The 27,509-nt window shown below is 43.4% G+C and overlaps 1 protein-coding gene across 3 annotated transcripts in view; it reads right to left on the bottom strand.

Moving 5' to 3' along the window:
• Nucleotides 1-1,969: 1,969 nt before the first annotated feature.
• The window catches only part of gnai2b (guanine nucleotide binding protein (G protein), alpha inhibiting activity polypeptide 2b), an 86,337-nt gene continuing 60,797 nt past the window's right edge, over nucleotides 1,970-27,509 (bottom strand). For all 3 annotated transcript variants that reach the window (XM_024383059.2, XM_024383068.2, XM_024383079.2), the window contains 7 exons: nucleotides 25,550-25,691; nucleotides 18,488-18,648; nucleotides 14,506-14,634; nucleotides 10,633-10,762; nucleotides 6,624-6,777; nucleotides 3,535-3,764; nucleotides 1,970-3,098 (listed from right to left, as the gene is read on the bottom strand). In XM_024383059.2, coding sequence (XP_024238827.1) covers nucleotides 3,574-3,764; nucleotides 6,624-6,777; nucleotides 10,633-10,762; nucleotides 14,506-14,634; nucleotides 18,488-18,648; nucleotides 25,550-25,691 — 907 coding nt within the window. In that variant the 3' untranslated portion in view covers nucleotides 1,970-3,098; nucleotides 3,535-3,573. The remainder of the gene's footprint in view (nucleotides 3,099-3,534; nucleotides 3,765-6,623; nucleotides 6,778-10,632; nucleotides 10,763-14,505; nucleotides 14,635-18,487; nucleotides 18,649-25,549; nucleotides 25,692-27,509) is intronic.

Raw genomic sequence — 27,509 nt, 5'->3', positions numbered from 1 at the left:
AGTGTACTGATGTGTGGCAGGGGGGTCAGAAAGAAGATTGATAGGCTGGCTACTAAATAGACAGTGCTTAATTTGAGCCGGATCCTGTACCTCTAAGTTTTGGACTGTTTTGTTCTGGAACCTATTTGACCGGATCCGGGACCTCTCCTTGCATGAAAAATAATGTACACTTTTTGCAAATTAAAAATTATAATAAAAGCGATCAAAGTTCATTCGAGTTGCCTCTTAGTTCATTCTCCCGCCCCCGTAAATAAACGTAATGTGAAGAAGAAGAAAAAAGATTTTCAGACCGGGCCTAGTATTCAAAGAGATCATTTTGGTTGGTCTCTACCTGTTTGAGATCAACACGTAGTCCTGGTTGTGTGAGAAGCGCGCCTGTGCTTCTTGAATGAGATCTCCCCCCTCTCTACTCTGATAGACATGAGCCTGCAACTCTCATCTGTTCAGCGTTGCACTTCATTTATTGCCTTATAGAATCATAGCCACACGAAGGGTTCTGAACTAACTTCAGCACCTATGATACATTAAAATACATTTGCAAATGTTATATAATTACTGCTGTCTTCAGAAATAAATTAAATCATTCCGAATAGCCTACTACACCACGAGAAAGCCGATAATTTAGCGACCTCAGATTCTGTTTGTCAGTGTCAAAGTAGACTGCCATTTCGAGCATTTGTACGGTATTAAAAAATACGTCTCCAGTTAAGTAAAATGACGTAGAATTGCATGAAATGCTTTTATAAAAGGCCAACATTTTCCCCACGTGTGCAACTTCTATAAGGTACTTTACTGCTCTGTCTGCAAAGCAAATTACTATTGATGTAAAGAGATGACGATGAAACAACTCCAGTATGTCTTTTTAGTTATCAACATTGTTAACCTAATTGAGCGAACAGTATCCTATCTTATTGGTACCCCGCAGAGAACATCCGCCATATCCCGGGTGAGTGCGCATATTTATTGTCTGTATCATTGGGTCAGTGCCACTTTCGTTTGTTTTTGGACAATAATTTCCTTAGCCAGGTTAGATGGACGTCATATTGTATTTGTGACTCCCCTTTTCGTAGGCCAATTATATAGATCAGATATCGTTTTTATTGATCTCGTTGTCAGTGCCATCAGATTTCAAATTTCTGTAGTAGGCACATTTTTTTGCAAAAAAAAATGCGTGCGCACACTTGTGTGTCCTTTACCGGTAAGAAATGAAATGTACTTTCACCTCTGCCAATGTGAAATGTTTAGTTTAGCATGATGCTTTTTTGAAGAACCTACCTATTTTATGCATCAATTGTATTTCACTATAGAGGAGTAATAAGAAATCCCCTTATTTCTAACATAGTGAAATGTCTCGCCTGGTGAGTTGGTGCGATTCTACATGTGAAGTGCATAGAGACACATGAACTCCACCTTGTGGATTTATCTGGTAGTCTATGGAACTGCAAACAGCATGAACCCTCAAACTACCCACATCACCGTTCCACTCTCTGAATTACCTGAGTGAATGATTGCCTTGGCAGTTAGGGGGAGTCTATTGTTGTGCCAATGACTACAACATTCGTGGTATTCTTGACTAATAGGCTGTTTTACAATTAAAATGCTGGAGCTGGACTGTTACATTGTCCCCCAATCACTTTATTAGAAAGAGCAAGACTGTACACGTCCTCCTGTAGGCTACATTCACTCACCATCACCATCTGTATAGATAGCTCCCTACTTTAGGCAGATCATATACATAGCTGCACATTTGTCAGTTTCTCAAGTATACGATTAGTGTATGTGTATGGGGGATGAAGTGTTGTTTTGACGGTCGGTACAGTCCAATTTACATTTATCTACAATAGGCTGTGCAATTTGTACCTTACGGGGTGTGCTACTTACCTTTAAGACCCCAATAAAACGTTATTAGCTGTTAAATGACATTTTTACAGTGGAATATGTAGAAAAGTATATTACCCTAAAGACAGGCCAGGAGGATGGAAACTGACTTTATTTAAATTAAAACTTTATTTAAATTAAACAATAGTAGGACATTTAAACCATTTTAATATTTACCAAAAGACTATCATTGTTAATTTCTGTGCCATTATTGTGATCTATATTTTACCACTTGATCAGTCATGGGAATAGTATGGGAGTAGAAATAGCCCTAATTCACACTATGGAGAAAGCAAGTCTCTACAAGTAACAGATATCAAGGCACAAACATACTGCAAAAGTCATGGATTGAAACAGAAAAAACAGAAACGAATAATGTTAGGAAAGCACATGTATATTAAATATTGTTTAAAAATCTTTTATCTTCAAAATTGATACTTTTTTCTTAACTTTTTGTTATTATTTTCTAAAGGAATGTTACATTGTTTGTGAGAATTACAGAAATACAGCTATGATCATCTATGGACAGTCATGCAGAACAATAAGCAATATTATACAGCGAAAAATGTTGGCATCACGGTTGGGGTCAATTTTATTTCAATTCCAGTCAATTCAGGAAGTACATTGAAATTCCAATTCTCTTCACTGGTTTTCAATGAAGAAAATTTGAAATTGGAATTTTGATTTCCATTCTGAATTGAATGGAATTTAAATTAAATTGATCCCAAACCTTGTTGGCATTATGTAAACAATATCCCCCAAAAATTCCTCACAATTTGTTTTCTCTCCATGCTTGTTTCCCTGTAGAAAAATAAGCTTAATGCAATTTAAAGTTTCATAAAATGCAGACATATGTTAAAGTAAAGTGAATGCATTTCTAACCTCTGATAATAGTTATAAACAATAAAGATACAAGTGAAAAATTATAAATCTGAGATCAAATTTCGACTTGCCAGATATCACTAACAAAAGAGACACCTATCAAATGAAATATCTAACATACAAAGAAAATAAACAAAAACACAAGCGGGAAAGGAGGACATGACGGTTGAGAATCAGAGATTGTTGGAATAATTCTGCAAGGCTTTTCCCCCCAACATCTCAGTCTGTTATGTTTGTTTCCATATAGAAAAGTGCCAGTACAGTGTGTCTGTGATGGTGGTGTGTCTGCCCACTCTCTCTCTCTCTCCTCCAGGCAGTTGGCTTTCTGGGCTGTACTCCTGGAGGACATAGGTAGGAAAGGTCAGCTACCCCAGACATATGGCTGAGCAGATGTAAATTATTAAAGATGATGTGCAGTTTGTGTATGGTTTTTAAAATGTGTCACAAGTCAATATAACCAAGTCAATCTAACCACCAGAAAACAAATCACACCTCATATATGCCTGGATTTGAACCTTTATTTAAAGCTTTTTCATAAAACTGTCCCCTTTTATTTTTTTGTCAGATGGTCCGGGACCATCTTCAGACAATTGCATTCTCTATCCTTAAAATACAGGATAAAATCTTGCTATGTCACAAAATTGTGCAGAACACAGAGTGCTAGTTAATTACCATATTGACTATTAAATAATTTTAACATGGCCATTTAGTGACCAAAAGAGACATCACTAACATTGGATTAGCTGTTTGGTTTTCCATAATCTTTGTGCTCACCTTAGCTCCTCCTCTGGCCCGCCTCCTCTGGCCCTGCCTCTAAAAGAGACCACAGTCCTTCAGGTTGTTCTTAATGATGACGTCGGTGACGGCGTCAAAGACAAACTGGACGTTCTTGGTGTCGGTGGCACAGGTGAAGTGGGTATAGATCTCCTTGGTGTCCTTCTTCTTGTTCAGGTCCTCAAACTTGGTCTGGATGTGACTGGCTGCCTCATCATATTTGTTGGCTCCTGAGTAGCGAGAGGTTAAAATGGTAAACAAAAAAACAAGCATTATAACATGTGATGTGTGGCTGGACTGTAAGGTATGTAAATGTAAATAGTGTAAATAATAATGTAAATAGTCCGGGTGGCCATTTGATTCATTGTTCACCAGTCTTATGGCTTATGGGTAGAAGCTGTTAAGGAGCCTTTTGGATCTAGACTTGGCACTCCGGTACCGTTTGCCATGCGATAGCAGAGAGAAGAGTCTATGACTTAGGTGACTGGAGTCTTTGATAATTTTTTTGGTGCTTCCTCTGACACAGCCTAGAAGTCCTGGATGGCAGGAAGCTTGGCTCCAGTGATGTACTGGGCTGTACGCACTACCCTCTGTGCCGCCCTATGGCCGGATACCGAGCAGTTGCCATACCAGGCGGTGATGCAACCGGCCAGGATGCTCTCGATGGTACAGCTGTAAAACCTTTTGAGGATCTGGGGACCCGTGTCAAATCATTTCAGTCTCCTGAGGGGGCAAAGGCGTTATCATGACCCTCTTAACAACTTTCTTGGTGTGTTTGGAGCATGATAGTTTGTTGGTGATGTGGACACCAAGGACCTTGAAACTCTCGACTCGCTCCACTACAGACCCATCAATGTTAATGGCCCTCCTTTTCCTGTATTCCACAATCATCGCCTTTGTCTTGTTCACGTTGAGGGAGAGGTTGTTGTCCTGGCACCACACTGCCAAGTCTCTGACCTCCTCCCTATAATCTGTCTCATCACTGTCGGTGATCAGGCCTACCACTATAGTGTCAGCAGCAAACTTAATGATGGTGTTGGAGTCATGCGTGGCCATGCAGTTGTGGTGGAACAGGGAGTACAGGAGGGGACTAAGCATGGACCCCTGAGGGGTCCCCGTGTTGAGGATCAGCTTGGCAGATGTTTTATTGGTTACCCTTACCACCTGGGGTGGCCAGTTAGGAAGTCCAGGATCCAGTTGCAGGGGTAGGTGTTTAGTCCCAGGATCCTTAGCTTAGTGATGAGCTTTTTGGGCACTATGGTGTTGAACGCTGAGCTGTAGTCAATGAACAGCATTCTCACATAGAAGTTTGTTTTGTCCAAGTGAGAAAGGGCAGTGTGGGGTGTGGTTGATATTGTGTCTTCTGTGGATATGTTGGGGTAGTATGCAAATTGGAGTGGGTCTAGGGTTTCTGGGATGAGGGTGTTGATGTGAGCCATGACCAGCCTTTCAAAGCTACCAACGTTAGTGCTACGGGTCGGTAGTCATTTAGGCAGGTTACCTTCGCTTTCGTGGGCACAGGGATTATGGTGGTCTGCTTGAAACATGTAGGTATTACAGACTCGGTCAGGGATAGGTTGAAAATGTCAGTGAAGACACTTGGCAGTTGGTCTGCGCATGCTCTGAGTACACGTCCTGGTAATCCATCTGGCCCCGCGACTTTGTGAATGTTGCCCTGTTGAAAAGGTCTCGCTCACAACAGCTACGGCGAGCGTGATCACACAGTCGTCCGGAACAGCTGGTGCTCTCATGCATGCTTCAGTGTAGTTTGCCTCGAAGCGAGCATTAAATGCTTTTAGCCCGTATGCTAGACTTGCGTCACTGGACAGCTCGTGGCTGGGTTTCCCTTTGTAGTCCGTAATAGTTTTCAAGCCCTGCCACATCTGACGAGCGTCAGAGCCGGTGTAGTAGGATTCAATCTTAGTTCTGTATTGATGCTTTGCCTGTTTGATGGTTCATCTGAGGGCATAGCAGGATTTCTTATAAATGTCCGGATTAGTGTCCAGCTCCTTGAAAGCAGCAGCTCTATCCTTTAGCTCAGTGCGGATGTTGCCTGTAATCCATGGCTTCTGGTTGGGATATGTACGTACGATCCCTGTGGGGACAACGTCGTCAATGCACTTATTGATGAAGCCGGTGACTGAGGTGGTATACTCCTCAATGCCATTGGCTGAATCGCGGAACATATTCCAGTCTGTGCTAGCAAAAAAGCCCTGTTGCGTAGCATCTGCGTCATCTGACCACTTCCGTATTGAGCGAATTATACTGGTACTTCCTGCTTTAGTTTTTGCTTGTAAGCCGGAATCAGGAGGATAGAATTATGGTCAGATTTTCCAAATGGAGGGCGAGGGAGAGATTTTGTATGCATCTGTGTGTGGAGTAAAAGTGGTCTAGAGTTTTTTTCTTCCTCTGGTTGAACATGTGACATGCTGGTAGAAATGAGGTAAAAGGGATTTAAGTTTTCCTGCATTAAAGTCCCCGGCCACTAGGAGTGCCGCTTCTGGAGGAGCATTTTCATGTTTGCTTATGGCCTTATACAGCTCGCTGAGTGCAGTCTTAGTGCCAGCATCGGTTTGTGGTGGTAAATAGACGGCTACGAATAAGATAGATGAAAACTCTCTTGGTAGATAGTGTGGTCTACAGCTTATCATGAGGTACTCTACCTCAGGCAAGTAATACCTTGAGACTTCCTTAATATTAGACATCACGCACCAGCTGTTATTGACAAATAGACACACACCACCACCCCTCGTCCTACCGGACGTAGCAGTTCTGTCCTGCCGATGCACGGGGAAACCCTGCCAACTGTATATTATCCGTGTCGTATTTCAGCCACGACTCGGTGAAACATAAAATATTACAGTTTCTAAATGTCCCATCGGTTGGATAGTCTCGAACGGAGCTCATCCAGTTTATTCTCCAGGGATTGCAAGTTTATTATGTCACTGTTTCAATTTGCTGCTGCTAGAGCTACTACTGCTGCTGAAATAACTACAGCATCAACAATCACAACTACACTTTCTCTGTCAGACTGCACTTCAACCTGCTGTACGTTACAGTCCTACAGACACATTGGAAGGCTTCTCTACCTGTGTACTCGGGGTAGCAGATAGCCAGGGGGCTGCGTGTGATCTTCTCCTCAAACAGATCCTTCTTGTTGAGGAAGAGGATGATGGAGGTCTCTGTGAACCACTTGTTGTTGCAGATGGAGTCAAACAGCTTCATGCTCTCATGCATCCGGTTCTGGTAGACAGATAGATGGGGAGAAATACTGGGTCACGTACAATTATTCACAGTTGAAGTCGGAAGTTTACGTACACCTTAGTCAAATACATTTAAGTGTTTCACAACTCGACATTTAATCCTAGTAAAAGTTCCCTGTCTTAGGTCAGTTAGGATCACCACTATTTTAAGAATGTGAAATGTTAGAATAATAGTAGAGAAAATGATTTAGTTCAGCTTTTATTTCTATCATCACATTCCCAGTGGGTCAGAAGTTTACATATACTCAATTAGTATTTGGTAGCATTTCCTTTAAATAGTTTAACTTGGGTCAAACGTTTCAGGTAGCCTTCCACAAGTTGGGTGAATTTTGTCCCATTTATCCTGACAGAGCTGGTGTAACTGAGTCAGGTTTGTAGGCCTCCTTGCTCGCACATGTTTTTTCAGTTCTGCCCACACATTTTCTATGGGATTAAGGCCAGGGCTTTGTGATGGCCACTCCAATACCTTGAGTTTGTTGTCCTTAAGCCATTTTGCCACAACTTTGGAAGTACGCTTGGGGTCATTGTCCATTTGGAAGACCCATTTGCAACCAAGCTTTAACTTCCTGACTGATGTCTTGAGATGTTGCTTCAATATATCCACATCATTTTCTTCCCTCATGATGCCATCTATTTTGTGAAGTTTACCAGTCCCTCCTGCAGCAATGCACCCCCACAACATATTCTGCCACCCCCTGTGCTTCACGGTTGGGATGGTGTTCTTCAGCTTGCAAGCCTCCCCCTTTTTCACATCCAAAGTACGTTAATCTCTAAGAGGCAGAATACGTCTCCTTCCTGAGTGGTATGACGGCTGCGTGGTCCCATGGTGTTTATATCTGCGTACTATTGTTTGTACAGATGAACATGGTACCTTCAGGCATCCCAAAGATGAACCAGACTTGTGGAGGTCTAGAATTTGTTTTCCGAGGTCTTACGATTTATTTTGATTTCCCCATAATGTCAAGCAAAGAGGCACTGAGTTTGAAGGTAGGCCTTGAAATACATCCACAGGTACACCTCCAATTGACACAAATTATGTAAATTAATCTATCAGAAGCTTCTAAAGCCATGACATAATTTTCTAGAATTTTCCAAGCTGTTTAAAGACACAGTCAATTTAGTGTATGTAAACTTCTGACCCACTGGAATTGTGATACAGTGAATTATAAGTAAAATAATCTGTCTGTAAACAATTGTTGGAACAATTACTTGTGTCATGCACAAAGTAGATGTCCTAACCGACTTGCCAAAATTATAGTTTGTTAACAAGAAATTTGTGGAGTGGTTGAAAAACAAGTTTTAATGTCTCCAACCTAAGTGTATGTAAACTTCCGACTTCAACTGTATATTTACACTAGATGACTGATAAGGAGCGTTGTGTTTAAGCCACTGTGCCTCCATCTTGGCACTCCCCCACAATAGTAAAACAAATATTTAGGAAGCTATAGAAAGCATTTACATAACCTTTTGACACATGTATTCTATTACAGACACCTTAACACATACTTTTAATGTATATTATGTGATCTAAACATACAAATAAAAACATCTACAGCATTTTCCTTAAAGTATTTGGATTACAAATATTTACTGTCCACACTACAACAATAAAATACCTAAATCTTGTAATTTTGTCCTTGAAACATTTAATTGAAATACTGTAGAATTCCATTCATTCCTATGGAGGCCTGCTCCTACTGGGGAGTTCCAATATGGCCGACCGGTGGCTTCAAAGCCTCTCAATGGCCAATACATAGAATCAGCAAGGGTTTATTTAATTGATAATGCATGAAAAGCTGGTGTTTGGGGGAAATATTGGCACAGGTGTTGTTAGTCGAGGGCCAGAAAACCGTGCCAATATATCCTCCAAGGGCATTATCACTTTTATACAACAGATTACCAACATATTAAAATAATGATTTACATATTATCATTAAAAACATTCATTTGATTATTTTATTCATACTATTTCATCCTTCCACAAGATATAGTCCTAACACAAATCTAGGGTTGCTACCCAAGCCGGCTGGTCGTTTGTTCTATCGGTTTGGTTGCCAGAGACGCGACCCCAGTCGTTCAGTCTTTTTGTTCTGTATCTATGGACCCAGTCGTCCGTTCTAAATGTTCTATTGCCATACCGGCTAGCAACGTTCTTATCCCTTGCTTGCTTGCTAGCTAGCCAACTAAAGCTAGCATACAGTCACGTCAAACAGTGCCGCAGAATAACAACAGTAGCATTTGCATTTGTTTAAGCTGTTTTCTAGTGACATTTATTTGGATACATCTATAACAATGAGCTAATGAGGTGCGATTTCGCCTGGCATAGAAAATGTGCTCTCTCAACAGGACACTGTTATTCAGAGGAGCTAGCCAACAACACAGCTAACACAATTACTTCAATCTGAAGCTGGAAAGACTAGCCGCACTAAGTTTCGTTTGACCTTTTTTCAATTGACATTTCTTTGTATATATTCATAAAAATGATGCCAGCTGATTCATGATTTAGACTGGATGAGAAACGCTGCATGCCTGTCTGTCTGTCTCGTCCCAACTTCCGACACATTCATTACTATGGGACAGCTGGAGATCAAATTTGAATACTGAAACAATGTTGCAAATGTCAGAGAAACAGACAGCAAGGTTTATACAAATCTCTGCTGTTGAAAACTAAAAGTTAGGTTTAAAAGAAATGTGAGCTAATGTCTAGATGCTTTTTATAGTGGATGTCAAGTTTATAAATTGCCTGGCTGGACTGATGAGACAGTGGTTTGCGCAGTTAGATGGAACAGAGTAAATAGGCATTTTAACGTTGTAGATTTAGCCGGTGGTAACTTGTGGAATAGACACAGGCTGGAATGCAATTTTAACCAATCAGCATTCAGGATTAGACTCACCCATTGTATAAATACATCCCAAAGGGCGGCGGACAATTTGCCAAGAGTGGTCCGGGTTAGGGGAGGGTTTGCCCGGGGTTAGGCCGGGGTAGGCCTTCATTGTAAAATAATCATTTGTTCTTAACTGACTTGTTTAGTTAAATAAAGGTTAAATAAAATAAATACAAAATTGGTCACATCACAACCAAAGACATCAACCTAAGGATAAAACATAGAGGTTGCCACAAGGGGGCAGTAAACGCCTCATTTTAAATCTAGCTGTATAGGGTAGTGGTACAGTATGTCTTTTGTGAACGTGTCTATGGTGAGAGGAAACATATTGTTCAAGCAGACTGTTAAAAATAAATGTATGTTCTGTATAAAAAAAAGGACTGACTGAAAGGAAGTAAAACAGGTGAACTCCCATAGAAGTAAACCAACGGCCTATTTGGTCCTAAGAATTTGTGAGCTATAGCATATCAACAAGACTATTGAATTAATGTGGGATCAAATTGTTACACTCTCTCACAAAATGCAGTGTCTGTGAGGTCGGATGGTTCCTCCCATCAAGCATTTGTCCTGTACTTACATAAGTGGTGTATTGATTGGGTGCTTGACACCACAGTGAGGAAAACAAATGGCTCGTTGCACAGAAATGAGATGCTATCTAAGCAGCTTGAACCCCTCCACAGGTTAAGTCATCAACCCACACTTCAGTAAGCAGTGTGTATAGTATATCACGTACACCCCTATATAATAAAATCGATCTAATAGCCTATTCCAGTGCACATATCTTGTTAAACAAAATGTAGAGAAGTAATATTTGCTTTATAATATGTAAAGTATATGGGTGTTTTGGTACCAGATGACAAGTATACGTATGACCAGTTGATAATGTGTGGATCACAGAAATATTGTCTATTTCCAAGGTGTGGATAAGATAGGTGACTCTTCCTCCTCACCATCTCCTCATCCTCAGCCAGCACCAGGTCATAAGCACTCAGCGCCACACAGAAGATGATGGCTGTGACTCCTTCAAAGCAGTGGATCCATTTCTTCCTCTCTGAGCGCTGGCCGCCCACGTCAAACATCCTGCAGGAGAGAGGTGGAGAGAGGGATGAGTGGAAAGAGAGAGAGCGGGAGAGAGAGGTGGAGATATGTATGAGGGTAAAGAGGGAGAGAGGAATGAGAGAGGGATGAGGATAATGAGGGTGAGAGAGGTTGAGAGATGGATGAGGAGAAAGAGGGAGAGAGAGGACGGAGAGATGGATGAGGGTAAAGAGGGAGAGAGAGGACGGAGAGGTGGATGAGGGTAAAGAGGGAGAGAGGGTGGAGAGAGACATGAAGGTAGTAACACCGGAAAAGAAAGAGAGCGTGATAAGGTGAAGTACAGAGAGGAGAGAAGTAGAGAAGAAAAAGAGAGCGTGATAAGGGGAAGAAAGATAGAAAGTGAGGGTGACATTCAATCTCAGGCTATGCATTAACATTTCATGAGGTTGTTCTGAGTACAAAGCCAGACAGAGATCCATTAGATACGCTGGACCGTGATAAAAGACTACAGGGCCAACACTGCTACAGGAAGCCCTCAGGGGCCATATGTATCAAGCGTCTCAGGGTAGTGGTGCTGATCTAGGATCAGGTTCCCCTCTGTCCATGCAATCACATTCATTTTGATCTGAAAGGGAAAACTGCTCCTAAATCAGCACTTCTACTCTGAGTGTTCAGACGCATCAACACTGGAGACACATTAGACTGTTACACCAGGTGTCTACCAGAAGAAGTGGGTAAAGGAACTGGGAGAGAGATGACGAGGCTCTACCACATGAGCCCACCACACAGATGAGGTGACATTGGTTTTCAGGGAAGGCAGGCGCTGAGCTGTGATTAGTGCCAACAACACAGCCTTTCTATCACACGTTAATGGACATTGATGTGAAGGTAGATTCTATCGAGCTGACCCACTATTCCGCACAAAGCTTCAACCTGCAACATACTGGGAATTCACAGGCTCAGACGTACAAGATTAAGATGACCTGGTTTAGAACTGAGTAACAGGTTTGACTGTCCCATGACTCTGTCAACAACCTAAATGTCAATGACTTGGCATGGAATAATCTATACCCGTATTCTGTTATCATCCACAGTCTTTGGCAATGTTCTTGAAATTTCCATTGTGAACAAATGTTAATTTCCCATGTACAGGTTCACCAAGACCAGTGTGCATTTAAAGGGACTGTGTCCAGTATGCTTCATTAGTTTGAGGTATTCATTTCAGAATGGGTAGTGTGCTGTAATGCGACTGTTGCTGTTCTGCCTCTGTGGGGAATGGACTCAGGGAGAGAGTGGATGGGTCATAGAAAACAATTACTTAACGTGCTTCTACTTCTGCATTGCTTGCTGTTTGGGGTTTTAGGCTGGGTTTCTGTACAGCACTTTGAGATATCAGCTGATGTAAGAAGGGCTTAATAAATACATTTGATTTGAACAGGGTCACAGCAAATGAGGAGAGAGCATGGACAGTAATGTAAAAAATCTAAAAGGACAAACGCGCTGACATCTCCGGTGAGTGGAGACTGCTGATAGACATGATTATGGAGCTTAGGAACATGGCAGCCAAAGTGACAGCTAGTGAGAGACAGGTGGAGGAGCTGAAGACAGAGGTGATGGACCAGAGAGATGATTATGGAGCTTAGGAACATGGCAGCCATAGTGACAGCCAGTGAGAGACATGTGGAGGAGCTGAAGACAGAGGTGATGGACCAGAGAGATAATTATGGAGCTTAGGAACATGGCAGCCAAAGTGACAGCCAGTGAGAGACAGGTGGAGGAGCTGAAGACAGAGGTGATGGACCAGAGAGATGATTATGGAGCTTAGGAACATGGCAGCCAAAGTGACAGCCAGTGAGAGACAGGTGGAGGAGCTGAAGACAGAGGTGATGGACCAGAGAGATGATTATGGAGCTTAGGAACATGGCAGCCAAAGTGACAGCCAGTGAGAGACAGGTGGAGGAGCTGAAGACAGAGGTGATGGACCAGAGAGATGATTATGGAGCTTAGGAACATGGCAGCCATAGTGACAGCCAGTGAGAGACAGGTGGAGGAGCTGAAGACAGAGGTGATGGACCAGAGAGTGGAGCATAATTAAGACTGAACTGCATTTATACAAGGACAAAGTAAAGGAACTGGAGAACAAGATCACTGCCCAATCTGCAGAAATGTCCACCATGGGACCCAGACTGGAAGAACTGAGGAGAGAGAATGCAGGTAGAACAAAGGTAGCGTTCTCTGCTGCTTTAAATAATCACCATGGACCCTTCAATACTGATATCTCACTGGTCTACACAATGAAATCACAAACACTGGGCAAGCCTACAGCCCCACTACTGGTATCTTCACAGTCCCAGTGAGAGGAGTGTACTAGACAGAGTATTTGCATCCCCTCCCCCGGCTACTAATCTGTTATTATCTATGCATAGTCACTGAAATAACTCTACCTACATGTACATATTACCTCGACCAACCAGTGCCCCTGCACATAGACCCTGTACCCGTACCCTCTGTATATAGCCTCCCTATTGTTATTTTACTGCTGCTCTTTAATTATTTGTTACTTTTATTTGTTATTTTTTTGTTGTTATTTTTCTTAAAACTGCATTGTTGGTTAAGGGCTTGTAAATAAGCACTTCACTGTTGTATTCGGCGCATGTGACAAATACAATTTGATTTGATTTGACTACATCAGATTCACATCCATGGATTTTAACACTGTAGCACTGGTGAGTGCATTCTTGTATAAGAATGACCCGTGTCTAATGTGGTCGCATCAGACCAATATCCCTGGAGGCTTTCAGTATCTAACCAATGCAGGGACTTTGTAGCTGGAGAACGGCGTCTCCCGCCAGGCATCCGGGTCTATGGTGATCGTGATAATCACAGCAGCTTCAGTGGCTTCCTGCTCGTCTCTTTGTGAGGAGAACAACACAAGCTCTAAAGACAGAAACATTGCAGGAGAATATGGAGAAGGTAACACAAAAGAAACAAACACTATTTTAGTATGTCTTCTTTTCACCATCTCTCTCCCTCAACCAAATGTCTCAGTTGTCATTTCTATGCCATTCATTCTGTTGTTATTTTCCTGGAGATGAGTTTCCATAGCTACAGCCAACAGAACAGAGATATAAAGAGGTGACTCTTTTCCACGTTTCTCATCGTCTATCTGGCTGTTAAAAGCATTGAAGCTGGAACGGATCTCCCATTGTATCAGATGAACTTGTTAAACAGTGTTACATCTGCCTCAGGCTGCTCACAGTCAGGAGGTAGAGGGTGTCTCACAACACTTCCTGGTCAGCCATATGCACATGCCATTAAAGACACGCACATGTAGTACACACACAAACCAGACACTTTGGATATGCAGTCTTCACTCTTAGAAAAAAAGGTGCTATCTAGAACCTTAAAGAGTTCTTTGTCTGTCCCCTTTGAAGAACCCTTTTTGGTTGCAGGTAGAACCCTTTTGGGTTCCATGTAGAACCCTTTCTACAGAGGATTCTACATGGAACCCAAAATAGTTCTACCTGGAACCAAAAATAGTTATCCTATGGGGACAGCCAAAGAACCCTTTTGGAATCTTTTTTCATCCACAGCAAGTTAAAAACAAGGGGACAGAGGGAATAGACCAGGCCTCTCTATATCTGTGCACTGGTTACATTTTGTTTTCTCATTAATGTAATAAAGTAATGGTCAGTTACATGTTTGCCCCTGTCCCAATACAGAAAGTCATCCAGATAGAGAGACTGACACTATTCAGGTTTCAGGTTTGTTCTAAGAGCCCTTACTTGAAGTGCAGGTCCTTGAAGGTGAAGTGTGTCTCCACGATGCCGGTGGTCTTCACTCTGGTCCGCAGCACGTCCTGCTGTGTGGGGATGTAGTCTGGTTTGGCTATTCTCTCCATTTCGTTCAGGTAGCTGTGAGGACCACACACACAGGATGATGATGATGATGATGATGAGTGGCGACACATACACATTGGCAAGACACACACACATTCAAGCAGAGGCACTCAAGCACATACACCACAGCTGTTGTCTGTTGTTGTGTTTTAGCACAACAGTGATTCTGGATTGGTTCTGTTTGGTTCATGCACGACCACAGAGTTCTGTGTTTGTGTTTGTGTATGATACGTCTCTCTCTCTCTCTCTCTCTCGCTCGACTTTTCTCAAAGGGAACATTTCTATGGCAACACACATCACTTCAAAGGGTTTTCACCAGTGATGTATATAAACCCTGGATTGCTGATTCTATGTATTGGCCATTGAAAGTTTTTGGACGCCAACGGTCGGCCATATTGGCACCCCTCAGTAGGAACAGGCCTCCATAGGAATGAATGGAATTCTACAGCAGTGGAGGCTGGTGGGAGTAGCTACAGGAGGACTGGCTCAATGTAATGTCTGTTTGGAATCCTTCCGGTCGGCCATATCGGCACTCCTCAGTAGGAACAGGCCTCCATAGGAATGAATGGAATTCTACAGTATTTCAATTAAATGTTTCCAAGGACAAAAATACATGTAGTTAAGTATTTTGTTGTTGTAGTGGAGATGGTAACATTAGTACTCTAACAAAAAAAATATACTTAAATGCAAAACGATATATATATATATGTAAATAAAAAAATACTTATTTCCCTCATTAAAATGCAAATCAATTTATAACATTTTTGGCATGAATTTTTCTGATTTTTTTTGTTGTTATTCTGTCTCTCACTGTTCAAATAAACCTACCATTAGACTGATCATTTCTTTGTCAGTGGGCAAATGTACAAAATCAGCAGGGGATCAAATACTTTTCCCCCTCAATGCTGGATGGCAGGAAGCTTGACCCCAGTGATGTACTGGGCCATACGCACTACCCTCTGTTGCGCCTTACAGATGCCGAGCAGTTACCATACCAGGCGGTGATGTACCCAGTCAGGATGCTCTCAATGGTGCAGCTGTAGAACTTTTTGAGGATCTGGGGACCCAAGCCAAATCTTTTCAGTCTCCTGAGAGGGAAAAGGTGTTGTCGTGCCCTCTTCACGACTGTCTTGGTGTGTTTGGATCATGATAGACTGTTGGTGATGTGGACACCAAGAAACTCTCAACCCGGTCAACTACAGCCCCCTGTTATGTTAATGGGGGCCTGTTCGGTCACCGTTGAGTTTAGTCTGCTACCTGTGGAGTATTATGTCAGGTTTCACACATCAGCAGATGGGAGAGGAGAGCAGTAGAGAAGAGGAGAATCCAGACACAGACCTCCTCTGTTACCATCAATCAGAACACAATACCATCATACATCAGTCTAATGGGAGGCTGGCCAGAGGTTTTACACACTCCTGATTAAACCTGATATGAGACAGACAAGCCACCAATCAATCTAACTGCCACTGTGATTGCATCAGGGTAAACACCCAGTCTTCTCTGTGATCCGACCTTTAAGAATCAACTCATTCTCTTAATGTGTTTGTAATGTTATTAAAAAGGAAATTGGCAGACAAAGCAGAGTTGTTAAGCTGTATGCAAAGTAGACAGGCTTTTGTTTTCCAGGTTGAATAAAAAGTTAACGAGCAGCAGGAGGAGACAGAGAGTAGCTCTAACTGGTGTTGGTCTCCAAGAGCAGCAGGAGGAGATAGAGAGTAGCTCTAACTGGTGTTGGTCTCCAACGAGCAGCAGGAGGAGATAGAGAGTAGCTCTAACTGGTGTTGGTCTCCAAGAGCAGCAGGAGGAGATAGAGAGTAGCTCTAACTGGTATTGGTCTCCAAGAGCAGCAGGAGGAGATAGAGAGTAGCTCTAACTGGTGTTGGTCTCCAACGAGCAGCAGGAGGTGATAGAGAGTAGCTCTAACTGGTATTGGTCTCCAACGAGCAGCAGGAGGAGATAGAGAGTAGCTCTAACTGGTGTTGGTCTCCAACGAGCAGCAGGAGGAGATAGAGAGTAGCTCTAACTGGTGTTGGTCTCCAAGAGCAGCAGGAGGAGATAGAGAGTAGCTCTAACTGGTGTTGGTCTCCAACGAGCAGCAGGAGGAGATAGAGAGTAGCTCTAACTGGTGTTGGTCTCCAACGAGCAGCAGGAGGAGATAGAGAGTAGCTCTAACTGGTGTTGGTCTCCAACGAGCAGCAGGAGGAGATAGAGAGTAGCTCTAACTGGTGTTGGTCTCCAACGAGCAGCAGGAGGAGATAGAGAGTAGCTCTAACTGGTGTTGTCTCCAACGAGCAGCAGGAGGAGATAGAGAGTAGCTCTAACTGGTGTTGGTCTCCAACGAGCAGCAGGAGGAGATAGAGAGTAGCTCTAACTGGTGTTGGTCTCCAACGAGCAGCAGGAGGAGATAGAGAGTAGCTCTAACTGGTGTTGGTCTCCAACGAGCAGCAGGAGGAGATAGAGAGTAGCTCTAACTGGTGTTGGTCTCCAACGAGCAGCAGGAGGAGATAGAGAGTAGCTCTAACTGGTGTTGGTCTCCAAGAGCAGCAGGAGGAGATAGAGAGTAGCTCTAACTGGTGTTGGTCTCCAACGAGCAGCAGGAGGTGATAGAGACTGGTAGCTCTAACTGGTATTGGTCTCCAACGAGCAGCAGGAGGAGATAGAGAGTAGCTCTAACTGGTATTGGTCTCCAACGAGCAGCAGGAGGAGATAGAGAGTAGCTCTAACTGGTGTTGGTCTCCAACGAGCAGCAGGAGGAGATAGAGAGTAGCTCTAACTGGTGTTGGTCTCCAACGAGCAGCAGGAGGAGATAGAGAGTAGCTCTAACTGGTGTTGGTCTCCAACGAGCAGCAGCTCTAACGAGCAGCAGGAGGAGATAGAGAGTAGCTCTAACTGGTATTGGTCTCCAACGAGCAGCAGGAGGAGATAGAGAGTAGCTCTAACTGGTGTTGGTCTCCAAGAGCAGCAGGAGGAGATAGAGAGTAGCTCTAACTGGTGTTGGTCTCAACGAGCAGCAGGAGGAGATAGAGAGTAGCTCTAACTGGTGTTGGTCTCCTGGTCACATTTATTTGTATTGTGGTAGCATGAGGGTATGTGTGCAGGTGCAGATTGCATACTGAGTCAACTAGAGGGAGGTAAGGAGTGAGGGAGAGGATGGAGGGAGGTGGGTTATATTGAGAATCATTGAGCGTACCACTCCTTCAAGGGAGTTGTTGACATTGAAGGACATTGAGTTGTTTTCATGTTGTGTTGCTGCCAGGTTGGGTTGTCATGTTGTGCTGTTGTCATGTTGTTGCCAGGTTGTGTTGCTGCCAGGTTGTGTTCTTGTCAGGTTGTGTTGCTGCCATGTTGTGTTGATGTCATGTTGAGTTGTTGCCAGGTTGTGTTGCTGTTGTCGTCATGTTGTGTTGTTGTCATGTTGTGTTGCTGCCATGTGTTGCTGTCATGTTGTGTTGCTGTCATGTTGTGTTACTGTCATGTGTTGTTGTCATGTGTTGCTGTCATGTTGTGTTACTGCCATTTTGTTGTCATGTTGTGTTGTTGTGTTGCTGTGTTGCTGCCATGTTGTGTTGCTGCCATGTTGTGTTGTTGTCATGTTGTGTTGCTGTCATGTTGTGTTGCTGTCATGTTGTGTTGCTGTCATGTTGTGTTGCTGTCATGTTGTGTTGTTGTCATGTTGTGTTGCTACCATGTTGTGTTGCTGTCTTAGGTCTCTCTTTATCTAGTGTTGTGGTGTCTCTTTTATCACAATGTGCGTTTTGTCCTACATTTATTTATAATCTCAGCCCCCGTCCCACAGGAGGCCTCTTGCTAGGCCTCATTGTAAATAAGAATTTGTTCATAATTGAAACACACTATGTCTACTCACTATGCGGCTGAGTCGTTGAGCTGGTACTCCCGGGAGCGTGTGAAGCAGCCTTGCACCCCGCTGTCAGCCCACAGGCGGCGGATCACTTTGGACAGGTCGTCGGGCAGGATGCCCTGCGCCTCAGCAGCAGCCGACAGGGCAAAGAGCTGGCGGGCATCGTCCTGCAGGGGGCGTGAGGGGACAGGAGGAGGACATTATGGGCAAAGCTAGGAGGCTGCAGGTACCACAGTACTAGGGAACAGTTATTGCAACAGACAGAGGTAGAGGGCTAATGTTTAAATCTGAGGAGGGAGGGAGAACCCATATTATCACCAAATGTACAGCCAACAGTCTATCAAACATTTGTTTTTTAGAGCAGTGAGGTATGGCTGTGTGTAAGGACCTCTGGGGAGAGGATTTGACAAAGCAAGCGCATCTACAGTGATGATGCAAGATCTCATCATAAATCGTTAAAGGGTCATTCTAGCCATAAGAGACAATGATTGAGTGAACCAGATTAAATTAATAAATATTGGGTTGTTTTGACAGGTGGCCAATGAGGCCAGGTAATCTACACTGTGTGGATGGCTAATATGGGAGATATATTGGTGTCTGTGGACAAGGCTGTGTGCCATGATAAATAATGTAGTGTTGTAATAAAGTGTGCCAGTGGCAGGCAGGATATATATTTCCTCTGGGTGTTTCTCCCTCTACCATCTGTGTACTGCAGTGGAGGCTGCTGAGGGGAGGACGGCTCATAATAATGGTTTGAACGGAGTGAATGGAATCAAGCCATTCCACTTATTCTGCTACAGCCATTACCATGAGCCTGTCCTCCCCAATTAAGGTGCCACCAGCCTCCCGTGGTGTAGTGTAAATAGACAGGGATGATTGGCGTGATGGCAATGATGACACAGCACAGTTCAGTCGCCAATGTGAAGATAATGAGTTTAGTTTATTAGGATGTGTGCAGCAGCTACTCTTTCTGGGGTCCACACAGAACATACAAATACATGACAGAGTACAGAACAGTTATAGACAAGAACAACATAAGAGAACCAGACTCCCCCATGCCCAGAGACTCAGCAGAGCAGACGGATGAACAGCTGGCTAGGCTCAGAGAACCAGACTCCCCCATGCCCAGAGACTCAGCAGAGCAGACGGATGAACAGCTGGCTAGGCTCAGAGAACCAGACACCTCCATGCCCAGAGACTCAGCAGAGCAGACGGATGAACAGCTGGCTAGGCTCAGAGAACCAGACTCCCCCATGCCCAGAGACTCAGCAGAGCAGACGGATGAACAGCTGGCTAGGCTCAGAGAACCAGACTCCCCCATGCCCAGAGACTCAGCAGAGCAGACGGATGAACAGCTGGCTAGGCTCAGAGAACCAGACTCCCCCATGCCCAGAGACTCAGCAGAGCAGACGGATGAACAGCTGGCTAGGCTCAGAGAACCAGACTCCCCCATGCCCAGAGACTCAGCAGAGCAGACGGATGAACAGCTGGCTAGGCTCAGAGAACCAGACTCCCCCATGCCCAGAGACTCAGCAGAGCAGACGGATGAACAGCTGGCTAGGCTCAGAGAACCAGACACCTCCATGCCCAGAGACTCAGCAGAGCAGACGGATGAACAGCTGGCTAGACTCAGAGAACCAGACTCCCCCATGCCCAGAGACTCAGCAGAGCAGAGGGATGAACAGCTGGCTAGGCTCAGAGAACCAGACACCTCCATGCCCAGAGACTCAGCAGAGCAGAGGGATGAACAGCTGGCTAGGCTCAGAGAACCAGACACCTCCATGCCCAGAGACTCAGCAGAGCAGAGGGATGAACAGCTGGCTAGACTCAGAGAACCAGACTCCTCCATGCCCAGAGACTCAGCAGAGCAGAGGGATGAACAACTGGCTAGGCTCAGAGAACCAGACACCTCCATGCCCAGAGACTCAGCAGAGCAGACGGATGAACAGCTGGCTAGACTCAGAGAACCAGACACTTCCATGCCCAGAGACTCAGCAGACGGATGAACAGCCCTGCATACTGTCCACTGAGGCAACACCTCTCCACCCACACACACATACAGTATGCAGATCTGCTGTGTCACCTGTTTCCATAATAGCAAATTAGCAAAGCTCAAATTGAATAATCAATCAATTTAGTGAACTGGAACAAAATGGTCATAAATGTACATTTCAATTTGAGACTGGGAGTGCAGTTCACAAAGGATATTTTGCAATGTTTTCAGCATCTTTCTCTGGATTTGAAATGACAAAGCAAATGAAATGACACAGCATATGGAGGCTCGATTTCCTCTCCCTGGGAACTAGGTGACTCATTGAGCCAATTCTGGGCACCAGTACCCGTGTGTGTGCGTCCGTGCATGCCTGCGTGTACAAGTGTGTGTGTGTGCGTGTGTGTGTGTGTGTGTGTGTGTCTATGCAATGTTCTATGTGTGTTCTTGTGCATCCCTGTCTAATGTGTGCATACATGTTGGCTGTTGTCTAATGTACTGTATGAGAGTATGTTTGTGGCAGCTGGTGCGCTAAATGCCTGCATAGGAGGCAGAGCAAGTATCAACACGTCCAGTGGCATGAACGATGGTCTGAGGACACAGAGGTTTGCACCCATCCATCCTCCCGTAATGACCACGGCAGCCTCTCTCCTCAGTCATGCAGGAGACTAGATTACAGTAGTAAAGCACATTCACCCATCCTCCAGCTATAGACTCGAGACTGAAGCCCTATGACATATACTGTAATACACTTGAGCTTCCTAAAAATGTTTTAGCCCTCTTTGAGAAACATGTTGACAGTTTGTTCACAGTATGGATGGGCATTTGAAATGTTTTGACTGTTTGAGTACTACCATATTTTTTGTGATATACTTGAGTATACTCTAATGGAAACTCTAATGGAAAAATATATATTTTAGGAAAACATTTGAAAAAATATGGCCATTTATCAATACCATCAGTGCACAACAATGCTTAATTTATTATAACCATTACAGATAAATCCTAATAGCTAAATTACCCCATATATACAGTATATCACTCAAAAAAAAAGTACCATTTAAGATTCATTATATTATATCGTGGAACACAATCTTCAAAAAAGGACTAACCAGCAATGTGGGGCTTGCTTGTAGAAGCCTATGACTGTGAAATGGCATAGCCTTGTTTTGTTAATTTAGCAGACAAGACGCTCTTATTTCACAAGCCCTTATCACAGTCAAGACACACTTATGTTATAGTAAAAAAACATGTAACAGAATGAAATAGAACAAAATATTTTCCAAATGAAAAAACCTGCGAGTGCGAAGTGACACAGATCTTACATCTGGAAAAGTTATCAAAGATTTGAAATAGGGTTACACTTCGAGAGTTCAAAATAAATACATCTGGATTGCAAAACTACATTTCCATATACAGACGTTCGATGTAGTTTATTCTGCCTGTTCTTTGGACTTTTCCAAATGGATTAACAATTCAACATTGAACACTGCATGTTGATGAATTACGGCCACTACATCAGTTTGGTGAGTAGGCCTAGGTTTAATGATTCTGATAAAAATATGCGATACTCGTTATGGTTGTGCAAAGGAAACAAAACACAAAGCGTATTTAACTTCTTTTGGAACACAGCCCTAATGTAGGAAACAAGCGCTATTATGTTCTCATCCAGAGTCATGTTTATTTTCCAAGCTATAGCACACAATATTTTACATACAGCAGGTTTTTAAAGGACCAAGAAGTAGAATCTGCTTCATGTTTTCATTTTTGCCATGGAAAACCCATTGCGATACTGCTCTCATCACAGCACTATCAGAGGGAGCGGTCGGAAGGCAACTGAGTAAGACACAGAGGAGAAATGGAAACTAGGGAGAAGAACTATGTGATGCTTGGCTTGGTTTATTTTTTGTTGTGCCCCGCAATTGCACATGTACATATGGACCACTAGAGTCAAAGCAAATTTCACTTGCCCTTTCAGGCAGCCACAAAGCACATTCCACCAAATACTTTGACAGTATTTCAACATTTTATCTCTGTTTAAAGATCGAGTTTTGAGTTTTGACTTCCTTTCAAGTACTCAAGTACTCCATCTCTAGTTCACAGGCTGAACCCTCTTCACAGGAGCACTGGGCATCCTATTGCTGACTCATTGAGTGTGATAGGTGAGAGCAGTGAAGCTGTGTGTGTGTGTGTGTGTGTGTGTGTGTGTGTGTGTGTGTGTGTGTGTGTGTGTGTGCGTGCGTGCGTGCGTGCGTGCGTGCGTGCGTGTGTGAATAATGAATATGGGTTGGGAATGAAACCTTTCTATCAGCCTGAGGTGTTAATGCTATCGTTTTAATATTATTAATAATAATAAAAGTATAATGATAATAATCCGTATTTGCGGCTGGCAGCAGTAGCAGGAGTTTGAGAGACAGGTTATTCACTTGAGGTGCACAGTGCCTACGCTGCAGAAATTGCCTGCAAAGGAAATCTGCTTGTAAAATGTGTCCAGTCAGCAGCTTTAAATAAAAACCCTTAGTTACCGCACCTTCTCCCTTTTCAGCACACTTCACGTTTCTTCATGATCAAGCCTACATTGCCCTCGTGGTTGCAGGAAAACCCACTCACAGCCTCTACCTTTTCTCTCTCTCAATGGTCAGTGCTATCCGGGATCTTACAGCCATAACCCTTACAAATTCCAACTTCAATGGGGTAGGGACCCTCTGTCAATCTCTCTTTCAACTGCTCTCTCGCTCTCTGTCTGAGCACTGAGGAGAGAGCAGGTCTGAACCTCAAGAGTCCCCACTGTAATGTGTGTGTGTGTGTGTGTGTGTGTGTGTGTGTGTGTGTGTGTGTGTGTGTGTGGGGGGGGGGGGGGCAAAGCAAAGCAAAGTTAGTAGAATGTTTGAATTTAGAATGTTTGCTTGATAAGAGCGTTGATTTAGAATCCCATTCTATTTCTTTGCCTTGGCAATTCAATTCATTTCAATACACTCACATTTGAATATAATATCACAATTAAATACAGCAACTTCAGTAGTATTTAGAATGTTTGGTTGATAGATACTGTTGATATGCAATATTGATATGGAACTCAGTTTTGGTAGCAACAAGCCCAAGCCTAGACCTGTGACTTGCTTCTGCTATCCAAGATTATATACATTTTTCAACAATGAACTTCAATACCATGCACCTTAACCAGTCCATACCATGGATGGCACAGGGACACAGTATCTTGCTATCATAATCAATGGTTACAATTAAATAACACATTCTTACCAGGATTTGGTTCGTTGCTTATTTTAGTGTATTTCTCAACATCCATTTCTAGAAGTTACAGCCTTTTTCTAAAATGTTTTTTAAAAAATCCTCAGCAATCTACACATAATACCCCATATTGACAAAGTATTCAGACCCTTTGCTATGAGACTCGAAATTGAGCTCAGGTGCATCTTGTTTCCATTGATCATCCTTGAGATGTTTATACAACTTGATTGAAGTCCCCCTGTGGAAATTCAATTGATCGGACATGATTTAGAAAGGTACACATCTGTCTATATAAGGTCCAACAGTTGACAGTGCATGTCAGAGCTTAAACCAAGCCACGAGGTCGAAGGAATTGTCTGTAGAGCTCCGAGACAGGATTGTGTTGAGGCAAAGATCTGGGGAAGGGTACCAAAAAATGTCTGCAGCATTGAAGGTCCCCAAGAGCACAGTGGCCTCCATCACTCTTATATTGAAACAGTTTAGAACCACCAAGACTCTTCCTAGAGCTGGCTGCCCGGCCAAACTGAGCAATCGGGGGAGAAGGGCCTTGGTCAGGGAGGTGACCAAGAACATGATGGTCACTTTGACAGAGCCCTAGAGTTCTTCTGTGGAGATGGGAGAACCTTGCAGAAGGACAACCATATTATGAGCGAAGTCAGTGCTTGTAGAAAAATAGTTGTGTTATTCAGTCTTCTTTGGGGGGGTGTATGTCAACGGTTACATGATGGTAAGCACAGTCTCCTATTAGCGGAAATTGGCATTCTTTTCAAACTGTGTGACTGCATGTGATGGCTTCTTGGATTGGCACTTGCTAGTGACTAACCTTGACTTCATGGGGTTATGGATGATAGTGACTAACTTCATGGGGTTATGGATGCTAGTGACTAACCTTGACTTCATGGGGTTATGGATGATAGTGACTAACCTTGACTTCATGGGGTTATGGATGATAGTGACTAACTAGTGACTAACCTTGACTTCATGGGGTTATGGATGATAGTGACTAACCTTGACTTCATGGGGTTATGGATGCTAGTGACTAACCTTGACTTCATGGGGTTATGGATGATGCTAGTGACTAACCTTGACTTCATGGGGTTATGGATGATAGTGACTAACCTTGACTTCATGGGGTTATGGATGATAGTGACTAACCTTGACTTCATGGGGTTATGGATGATAGTGACTAACCTTGACTTCATGGGGTTATGGATGATAGTGACTAACCTTGACTTCATGGGGTTATGGATGATAGTGACTAACCTTGACTTCATGGGGTTATGGATGATAGTGACTAACCTTGACTTCATGGGGTTATGGATGATAGTGACTAACCTTGACTTCATGGGGTTATGGATGATAGTGACTAACCTTGACTTCATGGGGTTATGGATGATAGTGACTAACCTTGACTTCATGGGGTTATGGATGATAGTGACTAACCTTGACTTCATGGGGATGATAGTGACTAACCTTGACTTCATGGGGTTATGATATAGTGGATGGGGTTATGGATGATAGTGACTAACCTTGACTTCATGGGGTTATGGATGATAGTGACTAACCTTGACTTCATGGGGTTATGGATGATAGTGACTAACCTTGACTTCATGGGGTTATGGATGATAGTGACTAACCTTGACTTCATGGGGTTATGGATGATAGTGACTAACCTTCACTTCAGTGCCCAGGACATTGTTACTCAAGAGCTCTAGTGGATGTGTAGAAGCAAAGCTGTACCTCTTCTCTAATCATCTGACTGCAGAAACAGAGAAGCCTAACATACATGCCCAAGTGTGTGTGTGTTTGTTTGCATGTGTGTGTCTTACCTCTCTGGAGGCCTCTGTGTAGTCAATCTTGAGGTTGCCCATAGCCTTGATGATAGCCATGATGGACTGGATGGTGTTGCTGTAGACCACAGCTCTGTACTGCTTACACTCGTCTTCTGAGTAGCCATCCTCATGGATGATCCTGATGAAGGAGAACAAACCTGAGCATTCTACTAATGTCACTCAAGATGTTACTAAGAGAAAAGGAGGACAGGTGGAGAACGACTGTCCTCTCACATTGACTGCCCCCTCACATTGGGGCTCCCGAGTGGCGCAGAGGGCTAAGGCACTGCATCTCAGTGCAAGAGGCGTCACTACAGTCCCTTGTTCAAATCCAGGCTGTATCATGTCTGGCTGTGATCGGGAGTCCCATAGGGCGGCGCACAATTGGCCCAGTTTCGTCAGGGTTTGGTCGAGGTAGGCTGTCATAAAGAAGAATTTGTTCTTAACTGACATGCTTAGTTAAATAAAGGTTCAATGTAAAAAATAATAATAATAATAATTGAAGCCACAGAGGTTCAAGACCGGCCGTGGTACTGCAGGCATTGTTAGCAGAAAACAGGATCCCCCATTATAGTAAATGGAAAAATGTCAATCTTTGTGGTCAATCTTCTTGTAAATTAAAAAATGTTGCAAAGATACTCATGGACCAATAATTGCTTCTAATAGACCAAATGTATGTACTTTGACCGATTATTTTAAAGTCGCACCCAGAAGAAGTTCTAAGGATAATTGAGTTGCTAATGGTAGCCTGCAGTACCCAGGTCGGCATAAAACTTGACTTATATGAGGGGGCAGCACTGAGCTAGCCTGTAACGTCACTTCCTGGAGTAGCTCAAACTGAGCATGTTATGTCCCCATGAGACACCATCTTAACCGACTTCATTTAGCTTCAATGCTCTATTGAGTCTTCACATAGTTAAACATTGTGTCACGTGATCCATGACTCTGTCCATTCATTTATACAGTCATTGGGCAGTATGGTTGACAGGTTATGTATTTCATACAGTGTTAAATGTGCTCAATATGTTCGGACTTCTAGCTGCTAAGAGTTTGGGTATTCAATCAATGACCGTAATGTTTCGTAGAACGGCTAGTTACTCTAAGATGATAATAATACATGTATTTATTGTCACATACACCAGATAGGTGCAGTGAAATGTGTTGTTTTACAAGGTCAGCCTCAGTAGTACAGCACCCCTGGAGCAAATAAGGGTTAATTGCCTTGCTCAAAGGCACATCAACAGATTTTTCAGCTTGTCAGCTCTGGTATTCAAACCAGCAACCTTTCAGTAACTAGCCCAACGTTCTAACCGCTAGGCTACCAGCTGATATAGACAGTCAGTGCAGTCCTGTGCAAACCTCCTCTGCATGTTGGTGATGTGTCTGACCATGCCTCAGCTTGTCATGCACAGGGGAACGCCCTGCATGTTAAGTGTGTGTGTGTATGTGTGTGTGTTTCAGTGGGATGATAGCATCCAGACTTCATCAGAATGCAGGATGCAGTGCAGAAAGAGCACAGTAGCACCAAGACAAGGACATGAATAAGCCAATATCACCTCATGAATAAACAGGCCTGTAAGCTTGACACTAGTGGCTAGGAAAAGTACTGGGATTTAACCCAGTTAGTTACACAATAAATATTATAATTCTATCTACAGGTGTTATGGGGAAAAAAGGCAACCATTCTCCCTGCTCTCCTTTTATGTTGACATGATCTCTGTGGTCAGAGATAGAGCTGGTGATTCAGAGCAGAGCAGGCGGTGTTGTGTTGTGGGTATGGTCTATCTCCCATTGGTTGTTCTGTATGGCTGTATTAACAACCTGGGTTTAGAGCTACATTCTGTACTCTACACTCATGAAAAACTGATTCATCGCCTGGCTAGCCCACAGGAATGTGAATAATTAAGCCATTATGGAGTGTGTGTGAGAATGAGACATACACACACATGTTTTGTAT

The sequence above is a fragment of the Oncorhynchus tshawytscha genome, linkage group LG02, assembly GCF_018296145.1.
Source record: "Oncorhynchus tshawytscha isolate Ot180627B linkage group LG02, Otsh_v2.0, whole genome shotgun sequence".
NCBI lineage: Eukaryota > Metazoa > Chordata > Actinopteri > Salmoniformes > Salmonidae > Oncorhynchus > Oncorhynchus tshawytscha.
This window is presented reverse-complemented; position numbering and strand designations above follow the sequence as displayed.